This window comes from Octodon degus, unplaced genomic scaffold (assembly GCF_000260255.1).
Source record: "Octodon degus isolate 3935 unplaced genomic scaffold, OctDeg1.0 scaffold00004, whole genome shotgun sequence".
In the NCBI taxonomy this organism is placed as follows: domain Eukaryota; kingdom Metazoa; phylum Chordata; class Mammalia; order Rodentia; family Octodontidae; genus Octodon; species Octodon degus.
Window position 1 is genome coordinate 23,114,068 of NW_004524580.1, and position 13,712 is coordinate 23,127,779.

The 13,712-nt window shown below is 51.1% G+C and overlaps 1 protein-coding gene across 7 annotated transcripts in view; it reads right to left on the bottom strand.

Moving 5' to 3' along the window:
• Positions 1-6,590: 6,590 nt before the first annotated feature.
• Tmcc3 (transmembrane and coiled-coil domain family 3) overlaps positions 6,591-13,712 on the bottom strand; it is a 287,348-nt gene continuing 280,226 nt past the window's right edge. For all 7 annotated transcript variants that reach the window (XM_023716477.1, XM_023716470.1, XM_023716453.1 and 4 more), the window contains one exon: positions 6,591-10,778. In XM_023716477.1, coding sequence (XP_023572245.1) covers positions 10,476-10,778 — 303 coding nt within the window. In that variant the 3' untranslated portion in view covers positions 6,591-10,475. The remainder of the gene's footprint in view (positions 10,779-13,712) is intronic.

Genomic DNA, 13,712 nt, shown 5'->3' on the forward strand with positions numbered 1-13,712 from the left:
GATGGAAACTGTGCCCCGTCTGCTAGGATCTTAGGGAGACTTCTGCAATTGTGGGAAGATGGATAAACTGGATTTAGTCATGAAAACATCAGGCTGAAGGACAGTATATGAAATACCTGGGGTATCACCTTCAAAAGTACCGAGATCATGACTGCCGAGGAAAAACAGAAATATCTCCAGGAGGAGGAGACAAAAGAAATCTCTAAATGCAACTCATGATTTCGTGGTAAAGGACTTGGTTGGGCCAGCATGGTCTGAAGACAGCATCATTAAGATATCTATTTAATTCCCTGGTTTTGATGACTTAATTGTTGTTTTACAGGAGATTGTCTTTATTTTTACGGATTACTGAAATATTTATTGGGCATCAGCTTGGAAATTTACTCTGGAAAGGTTCAGGAAAAAGTGATTTGTTTAACTGAACATCCAACTTTTCTCTAATTTGTGATCATTTCGAAATTAAAACTAGCAAGTCCTGTTTACATATAAATTACACAGCCCTAGTTATATAGTAAGTGTGGTTACATATTGCATATTTCTTTGTGCTTTGCAGTGTCTTAGTGTACTACACAGGTAACTGCAGAGTCCTGGCCTTGGGAGCAGGCCTCAGCCTGTTCAGAACGGGAGGCTTCAAGCTCTAAACTTCCAAAGAGGTTCCAGGGACAGACAGGCCAGGCCTTGGAGAGCTGTAAGCGCAGCTGAGCCTAAGTCCTGCTCTATGACATCTGGCCACCCTAGTCCGAGATGACGGCTACCAAACATCCTATAAAATTCACACACTGGAGATTTTAAACACTCTGTCCCTGCAATGGTTAATTGTGATACGTCATCTGCACTTGAGTAAGAACCACCTAGCCAGCTAGTAAAGCTTAGGGTGTCTGTGATGACTGATGTGTAGGCTGCAAACTGCGGGTGGAAGCCCCACCCTCATTGTGGGCAGCACCAACCAATAGGCTTGTAGCCTGGGTGGAATAAAAAGGGAAAGCAGGAGGAAGTCTGCCTTATCTTTGGAGGAGCTCTGGCCTTCACTGTTACCTTTGGATGCTCATCTCCAGGATTCCAGCGCAGACTCAGCTTCCCAGCAGGGATCCTCACTGACTCTGCAGTGAGCTCTGGGTCTTCAACCTTCAACTACAACTTCCGGCTCTCTAGCACGCAGGCGGCCAATTTGCATTCTTCTAGCCCTGAATCCACAGGTGGCCATCCTAAACTGACCTCGTATAATCACACATATATTACACTAGGGCTAGGGCCAGGGCCAGGGAGATAGCTCAGCAGCATAAGCGCCTGCCTTGCAAGCACAAGGTCCTGAGTTTGACACTGGGCCTATCTCTCAAGGGAACCCTAACTGACATAGTCCCACTATTCTCTGAAGTCACTGAAGTTACAGAAATTATCCTTTTGCAGGACTCCCAAAGCAGGTCACAGACTGCTCGGTGTCACTGGAAGTGCCTGATGGTTTGGGGGCAAAGAGTCGGAGGGTTTGGATTCCAGATTCCCATGGCTCCAGCTCCTGATCCTTCAAGTGTGTGAAGAGCAGATGGCCACAGCTCTGCTCAGGGCCACCAAGGACAGAGTGAGCTAGCCCAGAAAGCTCCCCGGGCCGGGGCCTGCCGAGCAATGTGCTCCACAAGCAGGAACTGTTTCTCTTTAGAGGTATAAAGTTCTTCATAAATTGCGTCTCTGTATTTTGATTCCAGAAATGCAGTCATCATTATGATAAAAGTGGAAAGTAGCAGGGTGACTACAGATAGCAAGTGTGTACTGTACATTTCTCAAGAGCTACAAGACAGGACTTTGCCCACACCACAAAGAGATGACAGATGTTTGAGGAGATGGGCATGCTAATTTTCCTGATTTGATCATCACACCATGTATCCATGTGTTGACACATTATATATTATAAATGTGTACAATTATCACATGCCAATTAAAAACACAATAAAAGTTAAAAAGTGAGCCAGGCATGGTGATACACACCTGTAATCCCAGCATTCTCAGAGGCTGAGGCAGGACTTCAAAGCCAGTGTGGGCAACTTGGCAACTTAGCATGACCTTGTCTCAAAATAAAGGGCTGAGATGTAGCTCAGGTGAAGGCCCTGGGTTCAGACCCCAGAGCCCGGAAGCAAAACTACAAAGTGCCTAAAGCCAGTCTGGGCCAGCATAAGCAGTGCCTCTGCTTTTAGCCAGAGTGGATGGTGGACTCCAGATCTGTAAGACCTGCTCCTTGGCATTCCGATTCCTTCCAGTTCGGCATGCAGGACAACAGGATGGGCAGAGCTCTAGAAGCCTTTATCCCTCTGCACCAGGAGGGGTGTCTGGTCCAAGGTGCCAGAGAACACAGCTCATGTCCAGTAGCATCTCCTGAGCACCAGCTGCCCAGATACAGCAGAGAAAGACGGGAAAGATGCGGTCCCTGCCCACCAAATGCTCACACACGATCTAGTGGGAGGGAAAATAGCTCCACGGAGAGAGATTTCCTCCTCACAGTATATGGCTGCTTTCCTCATTGTATGTATTGAATGCCATCTACGTGCCCACATTTGGTGGCATCCTGGGAAAGCCAGGTGAGTAAGTTATGGCCCTGGCCAGGAGGAGTTTACTGTGTACCGTGAGCAGACATTGAACAAACACTCCCCAGTCACTAGGGCAAAGGCACCATGCACTCATTCCTGACCAGAAGGGGAGCTGGAAGCGGAGGGACGCCAGGGCTGAAAAGAGCCCTCCTCTGAGAGGGTCTTGCAGGAAGAGAAAGGAGGCTACAGGCAGAAGGAAGCTCTTGCCTATCCCGCAGGGCAGGAAAGAGCAACAAAGGTCCACACAGAGGGGAGTGAGTGGCTTGGGGCAGGGATGCAGGGCACACTGGGTTGGGCCTAGTATCCCGAGGCCCTTGTGGGCTGCACTAACTCTGGGGGGCAGGGGAGGGCTCAGGAAGGGGAGCAATGTGATTGGATTTGCATTTAGAAAGGCCACATGGGCAGAACCCTGGGGGAATGGATAGGGTAGGGACAAAACTGGGGGCCAGGGGACAGTGTAGGTGACCAGTAGAACTGTCCCTGGGGGAAATAAAGTGCCCTGATCAAGGTGCAGCAGGTAGGGTGCAGTGCAGTGGGCAAATGGGGTTCATTTGAGTAAGAGACTTGATAGGACTGATGCAGAGAGGAACAGGATGAACGGCCTGCGGGTGCTAATCTGGGGGAAGAGCACATGGAGGAGGAGATTCTGTGGAAGAGACAGAAGCCTGGTAGCAGGAACAGAAAAATGAGCTCAGTGCTACCCACTGGGGCACTCCGAAGATATCCATGCAGAGAGGAAGAGTAAAGTACTGGGCTTTCGGGCCGGGCTTTCAGAGCAGCAGGTACTCACAGTGGAGAGAGGCAGCATTTGCCGTACAGATGATGGCTGAATCATAAGGGGTGTATGCAAAGGAGGTGAAATGAGATTAAGCGACCAAGGAAGCCTGGAGAGTTATCAGTGAACCCGAGAGGGTGTAAGAAGAGCTCCTGGGAGCAAACTCTTTGAGACCAGAAAGACTTCACTGAATTCTATTCTCTTGCATGCCAAACTGAAAGGAGCTCTAATGCCACAAAGAAGTCTTATGAACCCGAGTCCACCGTGCGTCCGGGCTACAAACAGCACTGCCGATCTTTCACAAACTAGTAAAGGTGCAGACGCCCTGGTAGCACTGGATATGCCAACGGATCACTGGGGACTGCTTGGTGCTCCCTGATAATCCCAGCATTTGGGAGGCTGAGGTGAGAGGATCACAGTAAGCTTGAAGCCAGCCTGGGCCACAGAGAGAGACCCCATCTCAAAACACCTTCTCAAACCAAGCCAGGCATGGTGGCACACACTTAGAACCCTGCACTCGAGAGACTGAGGCAGGAGGATCATTGTTAGTTTAGAGCCAGCCTGAGATACATGGTGAGACCCTGAGACCCTGTCTCTAAAAATACCCCAAACCAATCAAACACCCCAAAACCCAAGTGGTGAGGGGGAAAGGAGGAGGAGCAATGTCCCTCCAGATGTGAAGCTCCTGGCATTTCTGCTTTTCCCAGTTAACTTCTCAGCCAGTGCCGGGGACATAGTTTAGCACCCAGCTCCCTTGGGGGCATTTCTAGGTCACACTGAGCAGCTGAGAGGCTACCACGGTTACCCGGCATTGAAGACGGAAGCACCTGCCTGCCTGGGGTTCCTGCTCCTCTGGGACAAGGATAATAGCATGCAAATAAGCTTAGGCTGCTGCTGCCACCCTGGACATGTGGCCTCCACGCCCTGGCCCGCCCAGGGCAGTCTGTGTCCTTCTGACCCCGCCACACCCAGCACAACCCTGGGTCAAGCCACCTGCTGTGAACGGCATGACCTGCATCCTCACCACTTGCCCCCTGCCCCAGGTGTCACACAGTGGTTCAGAAACGCCTCTCTTCCATTGTTAGGGGGCCACACCTGGCAAAAGGATTCACGCTAACCCAGCACCAACAAAGGCATCCCTGAAAGGCAAAGGCAGCTGTGGTGGTTTACTTTTAGATACGACCAAGTGTTGGGGTTGGTCTGATAGTTCTGAGTGGTCCCTCAGCTCCACAGGGAGGGCCCGGCTAGGGCAGCAGTGATGTGAGAGAAAGCAAAAGCCCTCTGGACAGGACGCAGCTGGGTGGGAAGCTGGGTTTGCATCACTGCTATGATGGGGACCACTCAAGAATTAGAGGATGCCAGTCTTGGCCGTTTTCTGAAGCAAAAGGAATCCCTAACTGCTAGTTCTGACCAAGGCATGACTTTATTCTCTCATATCAATGCTTATTTTAAAGCAGAATAGGGGGAAAAAAGATACAGAAAAAAGAAACAGAAACAGAAAAGCCCAACTCCCAATGCCTAGTCCTGAGCTACCAGCAGAACAGCTGTTGGTGTGGCTGCCGCTTGTCCCCGTAACTGCTTGAACTGAGTTAAAGGCCTGGCAGGGGATGCATTCAGCCTGCCTTGGCAGGGAGAGAGACGTCAGAGGTGCGCACCACAGATGGTAGCAGATGTCAGGGAGCTCGGAGCAGGAGCTGCCAGGGACGCCAGCGTCTCAGGGCTAAGCGGAAAAGGCCCAGATATGCTCAGCGAAGCCAACTGGCAGTTACATATCCACGCATCGCAGGAAGCCAGGGACGGCGTACAGAGTTGCTCTAATGAACAACTTTCTGCTCTCTTCCTCCACAGTCTGTTGGCCCACGGCTGTCTGGAGCTCCAGAGTGTCAGCTCTGGGTATCTCTGCCCTCACCCAGCAAGGCCAGCCCAGCACAGGCGTGCAGTGTGTAGCCACGTGACCACAGCCCTGCCTTGCCTTGGCCTTGGAGTGAGCCCCGCTGGGACAGGGTTCTACCTTGCAGTGCCGGCTAGTACAGTGCAGGCAGTGGGTAGCGGTGTGGGCACAGGGCACACAGCTTGGGGCTGAATGAACAGATCCGCCGTTAGCTGAGCATCATGCTGCCTGTTCACCCCTGGGACCCGCGGTGGCCCCATCTGTTAATGGGGATCACAGTGCCTGTCTATGGGGTGCTGGGATGGTTGCACACAGTATTTCACGTAATGCACAGCACTATGCAGTGTACTCGGGTGAATGCCCACTGCCACAGTCCCTCCACATGCCTGACACCTCAGCGTCTCATGGTTGTGACAATTAGAAAGTCTGTCTGGGTGGCGCTGCAAATAGTTCGCTGTGTTAGGGTTTTGAGCTCTGAACAGCTACTATAGAATACTCTATATTGCTTATTATTGCTTTATTCTAAAATTATTTATGTCATGTTAGGAAATTTTTAGGGGTTACCTCAGCTAATATTTTCTTTTCTATTAAGAATGTGTGTGTTGCTCAAAAGTCAGACAGTATCGATTTATTCTGACACTGTCTTTCATCATCAGTTACAAACCAACTAATGAAGCTTTTCCCCGTTTCTTTTCTTCAGGGAAACATAGATTTGGTACACAGTCTTCCCCAAAATGGAAAGACTGGAAATATGCTGGGCTAGACCCTCACATTTCACTCCATCTCTATTTACTGTATTTACATCTTTAGACATTAAATGACAAGTGTCAAAATACCAGTTGTGTCCTACGTGCTCCCAAACACTGCAATATGCTGTTTTCCAGGGCAGAGAACAGGCTGATGCAGTCAAGAGTCCCACCATCTGAGTTTCATTTACTTGTTTGCACAAGCTTGGCAACCAATGGAAAAGATCACTCGGCATATGCAGGTGCTGGGGGCGGAGGGATAAGAAGGTGGGACGATGCGAGACGAAGCAGAGGATGGATGCACGGACAGACAGAGGATTCTTCAGGCAGCGCAACTCTGCGACTCTGCTGTCTGATGCTACCGGTTCTCAGGCCTTTATCCAAGGCTGCAAAATGATCACCTCTGCGAACTGTGGGCGCTGAGAGACCGCACTGTGTCAGCGCAGCGTGTCGACGTGCGCGCTGCTGGGTGATGCTGCTAACAAGGGCGGGGGGCAGCAGGCTCTTAGCTCTGTTCAGTTTTGTGGTAAACCTGAAACTGCTATTAAAAAAAGTATTAAAACTGACTTCACACGCACGCACACACACACACTACTGAGATAGGTTCTGACCAATGTGAAACTTTAAGAAATTTAACTCTTTATTTAACACCAAAGCTATTATCAAGTGTTTATTTAAAAAAATAATGGCACCTGCTTTGAATTCATTGATGACACCACCACAGGGTGAAGCTCTATGGAGGAATTACAATTTTAGGCTGACATGGAACTATATAGCATCTCACGAAGTAGAAACTCGGCAACGGACGCCATACCCGGCACTGCAGCTCCTGCATCCCGAGCTGCTCTCGCCTACATGTGTCTTCAATGCACGGCCCATTCTGTGGAAACATTTCTTAGGACAAACAGCAGAGGTGCTTTAAATAAATTAAAACTGCAAAACAGCTACCATACCTAAAACAATCAAGGCGCATGACTTCCTGCTCCTTATAGCCAGAGAATTATATTGACTTTGGAAAATTGTAGGTTGGTTCTGCTTTTCACCTTATAGGTTACCAAGCTCCTGGCAACCATACTTTTAAATTTTTTTGTTAGCTTCTCTCTGCTTTCGAGGTAAATAGGCCAATCTCATTCTTTTCAGTAACGTATCTCTTTTGACCCTTTCTCTACTTAGTCACGTGTAATCTTCTCGAAACAGCTCTCTTCTGGATAAACCTTAAATTCCAAATAATACCTCAAAATTAAAGAAACATGCAAAATAGGCTGCTTCTTCACACAAGTCTGTGCTAGTAAGGATATTTCAGTGGTTTTTCCCAACCAATACAACTGTAACTGGCTTTAATACAAAAGTGCTCCCATTCAGTGCAAAATAATTTGGTGTTTAAAACTCAACCCAAAAGGACATGAGTAATTAGTTGCCCAAGGGAAATTGTTCCCTCCCCATTACTGAACCTTTAATTAAGCCTGATGTGCTGGAGAAGTGGCGGGGTGATTAATACACAGAGGGCAACAATTAAGGGGAACAAGAGTGACAAGGACAGCTTGGGCACAGGAATGCTCACTGACAGGGGAGCGCGGCACTGGCTGCGACTGAAAGGCGAGAGGGTCAGGAGATGTAGCTTATCAGCAGGTCCCAGGGACGGCGAGGAAGGGGTCTGGCTGCCCCACGCCTGCCGGTGTGGAGCGCGAGTGCCACTGCTTCGTTGTGGGTTTTTTAATTTTTGGGGGGCGGGAGTCTGCTCTGGTGCAATCATACTGAAAACATGAGCTGAACAAAACCCACTGGAGTGTTTTAAGCCATTTATCTACTGAGCCATCTCCCTGGCCCCTCTTTTAATCTTTTTAATCCTCAACACATTATCACTATCTGCCAATCATGATAATAATGTCACCAGAAAATCCAGAGCTAGTGTCTGAAGTCATTCAATAATATTCACCAGCTAACCAGGTGTGTATCGCTCCAAATGGTTTTCATCTTTAGCCATGTGCATTTTTTTTAAACAAAAGGTGGGGGGAAAAGATGACTTAGGGGTAAATTAACTATCCAATTCCAGGATATATCCCAGCTGTATCCCTAGGTTTTAACTGCATCTTTATAAAATTCCATCTCATCTTCAGCATTGAAGAGAACAAGCGTAGGAGGTATAGTCCCTAAGAAGAGAAGAGTGAACTGCAGAGTAAAAGTCTCCTTGAAGCATATCATCTTATTAAAAGGTTAAAAGCTTCATGAACTTTCCACAAGACTCTAAAATAAATATGCCATGTAGGTAGACCACATCTAAGTGGAAACAAAGTTATCTGCATGTAATGAGTCAACAGTAAGAGGACTTTACAGTCGGTGGCTTAGGGTTTAGACTGGGATTTTGGAAGGAAGCTGCTTTCTAGTAGGTTCTGCAAGTGCAGTGGGTGGAGGGTGCTGCTCCCCCTCTTTCCCTGACTTGCTCTCGGGGAGAAGACTGACTGATCACAGGTCTAACAACTGTCGATCAAAGGGCTGCGAGGCTCCGCGGCTCTGCATGCGGAGCGTGCAGCAGCGTGACTTCTGCAGCTAAGCAGCAAAGGCTAGAAATCTTGCTCGCCCTCTCCAGCCCTCAGGCAACATCAACACCCAGCCTAGGCACAGGCGTGTCCACAATGTCCCTCCGAGGTCTCCACCAGACTCCAGTTTGGTTTGGGCATCTAAGTGATGGAGCTGAATGCCCACACGTAAGGGGCATGCTGGCCTTTAACATCTGAAACAAAGACAGCGCAGTGTGCTTTCTGCCCCGCTCGGTCCACACCCCCACCTGCCTGAGTTTCAGGGTCACAGTGTGTTCAGTCAACTTTGGGGGTCACAGGAGAGTCTCCAGGGGTGGGAGACACTGCTGTGTGGTGGGGGAGGGGCAACAGGCCCCTTGTCCTTGGTTCCAAAATACTTTCTTACCACAGACTTCATGATGTGATATTTATTATTTTAAAAAGCCGAAGTCTAGAATTAGGGGTACTGTCTGAAGGGTTTGTGAATTGGTTACTACTACTGAACTGTACATTTAGAAACCGCTCGCGCTGCACGCACCTCACTCACATGGGCTGGGCTCCTCCGGAGGGCCCCAGTCTTCCATTCTCACAGCACGGCACACACTGTCACATTGTGTTTCCCCTAGAGATTTCCCTAAGAAACCTGTTTGCAAAATATTGCACTTGATTTCAATCCAGGAGCTGCAACATCTCCTGGAAGAAAATGCCTGGGTGCATCTTTACACCTTTGGTGGGCGGTGGTGGGGGCCGGAGGAGGGGCCGATGGCCTCCTTTCTGTGGCACACAGAGAACGCGACTTGAAGGAGAGTGACGCACGGCTCTGAGTCGGGGGACACCCCCAAAATGGGCCGCAGACACCAATGCTTGATGCTTGCCCCATGGCAGCCTTGGGACTTGCGCTCACCGACCCAGGCCTGACCCATTTCATTCTTGCTGACCTGTACAGGTGGAAGGAAGCCTTTCCACCTCTGCCCAGTGAATGGTCAGCTAATCTCACACACCCAGGCAGCCAGGCGCCTGTCTTCCTCCAGCAGCCCCACCTCAGTTTATACAAACTACGACTCTGTGATCCTGCAAGGCCAAAGCCCTGCCCCATGCGCAGCGCCGCTTCCCATTTCCGGTTCTTCACAGTGAACGACACAAAGTGAATGGCATCTCCACAGAGGCTTTGTCACAGTCAAGGTTTGTCAAAGCACAAACCTCGGGCAGCTAGTGTTCACAGGATCTGATTAACAAAGCCACCTGGGGAGGAATGCGGGGGGTGGGGATGTGCAACCGGAAGGGTGAAGGCAGGGACATGGGCCCCTGTCACAAGAAGGCAGAGGCCCCACTCTTCAGTCCCAGTGTACAGCCAAACCCTCAGCGCAGACTTGTGGAGAAAAGGTACACTGGAAGATGTACAAATCACGCAGCCACACACAGCTGACCACTGTGAACACTGGGTACAGGACGAGACCAGTGGCACCTGTGACCAGTGGGGTGGACTCCATGGAGACTAGGCAGTGTCACTGCCACAGCACCGAGGAAGCTGGGGCTCCTCTGTGCTGCTTCTCTCCTGAGTCACATCACACCCCTGCTGTTTAAAGGACTCGGGCAACGCAAACACTGGCAAACACTGGCCGCGGTGAAGCTCAAGTGAGATAGGTGTAAGGAACGGGGAGGAGGAGCCCTTTCCCTCTGGGTCTCTAGCTCCGTCCAGTGCTCAGCAGACGAGGTTACTGTGCTGGGCTCACAGGGCAGGGGTCGGGTCTGGTTAAGGCAGTGAGCAGAGTGGGGACAGCTCTGAATCGGCTTCACACTAGCCAAGTATGGGACTGAGCTGGCAGCTGCTACTGGGTTAGGAGCGCCGCAGCTATTTACACCACGCAGCTCTGGTCTGCGCAACGGGCTCACTGAGACATTTGGTAGTACGCACAGAGTTCTCTTTTGAAATCAAAACCCAAGGGAACGTGAAGGCAGGAAGCAGCGGCTTCATCTTGGGATGATTATCCTTTCGATGGCACACAGAATATGGTCCCAGTTTTTACAGAATATGGCAAGGAGAGTCACAGCAAAGAAGGTGCCGAGGATGTGGAAACGGCTCCGCATCATGGGCGAGACGAACTTGGCAATGGTGGACACGCACACCAGGACCACGGCCATGAAGGCCAGGACCACGTTGATGCACTTGCCCAGCAGCACCTTGGCGTTCACGGTGTCTGTCTGCAGCGTCTGCTGCTCCTGTTGGTGGAGCTCCAGCTTGGAGATGCGCGTCTGGCAGGACTCCAGGGCTTCCTGCAGGGAGAGGACAGTGGGGTCAGAAGCTGTGGAGGCGTACACGGCCGGCTGTCCTGTCGTGTCCCCTCACCCATCCCAGACAGCCTGGTGCCTGCCTGGCAGCTTCCAATCCCCATGCCCACAGTGACGGTGATGGACAAAGGCATAAAACGAGAATTGCCAGGCTGATATTTTCTGGTTTTCACAAATAGACTGCACGTGCACACAACCCTCAAATACCACCAAGGGGGAATTATGCTATGTGTTCTGGCTCCGCCTAGATTTCTAAGAAACTGACATGAATCTCTGGCCCCTGACAAGGGCCAGTGCCTGCCTCCGTGACAACAGAGGGCTCCATTTTCAGCATGGTGTCACCGCCTCCCTGGCTTGGGGTCCTATGTGTCTACACGGTGCAGGCTCTCGGGCAGCTCTGTCCTTGCTGATTTTGAACACTGGGCACCTCAGGCCACCTCTGCCACCTCTGAGTCCTGTGTATGCCTAGGCATTGGTGAAGGAAACGCAGCTTCCCATCGGCCTCTTGGCCTCGGAAAACAGCAGCAGGCCTCAAGCCAGGGATATCCCCTTGACAGTCCTCCAGCCAGGCTGTAGCCCAGCTCTACCACTGCAAACCCAGGCCTCTCAATCCATCCACTTCCTCCTCCCTGTCTCTACCTCCATCGAAGTCACTGGGACTCCTCACCTTGGTGACTTTACATGGATGCCCCTTTTGTGCCCTACCCTGGGGGACCATCTTCTGCATAGCAGTACAACTGATCTTTCAAAGGAGTATATTTACGACACTCCTGTTATGGTTTGTGTCCAATTGTCCCCCGAAAGCCTCATGCAGTCTTGGGGTGGCTTCTAGAGTTTGTGAATAACTCTTGATCCAATGTTGGGATTATGGGTGTGAGTGCTACACCTGCCCTGGGGCAGATAATCTGAATACAAATGTAAGGAGGGGAGAGAGGCTTGCTAGCAGCCTCAGCTGCGGCTCCTCCCTTTGCTCTTTGCTGTTTGCCCCACCATGAACTGCTGCCCTCTGCCATATGCTGCTCTGAAACTTCCACTAACTATGAGCTAAATAAATATTTCCCTCCTTCATTTTGGGTGTTGGGTGTTTTGTTCCATTAGTGAGAGAAAAGTAATTAAGACAACTCCTTTCACATGGCCTTAACCACAGAGCCACCCTCTCCTGCTTCCCTTAAGGCAGTATCTTATTCCCTCTCAGGCCTTTGACCAAAATGTCTTGTTCCAAGCTTCCAAAGGAAGCACAAGCTCACCCAGGACTTTTGCATGCACAGCATACTCTGCCTGAACCTGAGTCCCCCCTTTCCCACCTCTCTCCCTCTGCTAGTGGGCTCCCATTCATCTCTCAAGTCTTACCTGCTGCTACGTCCTCAGCCTCCTTGCCAACCAGGAGGAGACAGGCAAGCTGCCTGCAGACAGGGACTAGGCCTACCTCTCAAGCACAGAGCCAGGGCTGGGCTGCACGTGCAGAATAGGAAACAGACTGGGTGCCCATGCAGGATGCCAAAGAGAGAGAGAGAGCTCTGTGAGTGTCGCAGGTCAGTAGCCACTGCCTAACTCATCTGTCAGAGTGCTCACAAAATTCGAACACGGTTGCCCTCTCAGGTCTCCATCAAGCATAATGGTTCCAGCCCTGATTTGCTTTCCTTCCAATGAACATGCTACACGGCCAGAGAACAGGGCTGTTACTATGGTAACCTGCAGCCCACTAGGCTAATGACTGAGGGCATCAGACTCCTCCCATCACCGCACTGTACAGCGCTGGCTTCCTCCGGCACCAGTCTGTTCCAAGAGCGAGCATGGCACAGACTGAGGCTTCCCCTGTGGCCACGGCACAGAGGAGGTGATGCGCCACAAGCCAAGACCCGCACCCTGATCGGGCCAGTGAGTTCCACATCCAAAGGCACTCACCGAACCGCCTTGGAAATGCTGGCCAAAAGCAGGGAGACAGGAAATAAAGAGGAACTCGAGCAGGCCCAGTGGCACGAAGCCCAGGGGCAATACAATGAAAAGAGTAAGCAGCTTCCAGTTTTGGGCTGTTCATTATGTATCTGGCAAAGGCTTTGGTATTTAAATGCATCATCCCATTCGACCTGTTGAATCAGAGCTGAGTTTTCCACTGTACAGACCGGGAAACTGAGGCACAGGGTACTAGCTCATCTCTAGGACTGCACAAGGAGAGCAGGGGTCCAGGATTCAAGCCCCCCAATAGGAAAGGTATCTGCAGTTATTCACAGATGTTCTCTTTACAGATCTGACCCAGGGATGAAACTGGAAAACTCGGACACCAACTCTCCTGGGAGGCGTTTAAGGACGAGAGAGAACCTGACGGTCTGCTGCACAGCGAGCCTGACAGGCACTTCCCAGGCAGAGCAGGGCGACCCCGGCCAGCAGCGCTGCTGCTCCCCGCGCAGCCTTAGCACCTGCGTGGGCCCAAGCTTCTCCCCCAGGGGCAGGGCAGCCAGCCTCCCAGCCCGCCCAGCAGCGCCCCAGCCTTGCGCGCCCCCATGCTCCTTGGCGGCAGCCTTCCCATCAGCTGGCGCTCTGGGCCGCATGACTGTCCCCGCAGACACCGGGGACTGGCAGGAGCTTGGCCCCTGATGCAGGGCAGACAAAGCCTGCATGGCACAACCGCAGCTCACACGCTCAGGAGAGTCGCTATCGGTGTTGCAGTTTTGCCCTGCATAAAGCAGGGCTTGGACTGGCAGTCAGAGAGAGAGACAGAGAGAGACAGAGACAGAGACAGAGACAGAGACAGAGAGAGACAGAGAGAGAGAGAGAGACAGAGAGAGACAGACAGAGACAGAGAGACAGAGACAGAGACAGAGAGACAGAGAGAGAGACAGAGACAGAGAGAGACAGAGACAGAGAGAGAGAGAGACAGAGACAGAGAGAGACAGACAGAGAGAGACAGAGAGAGAGAGA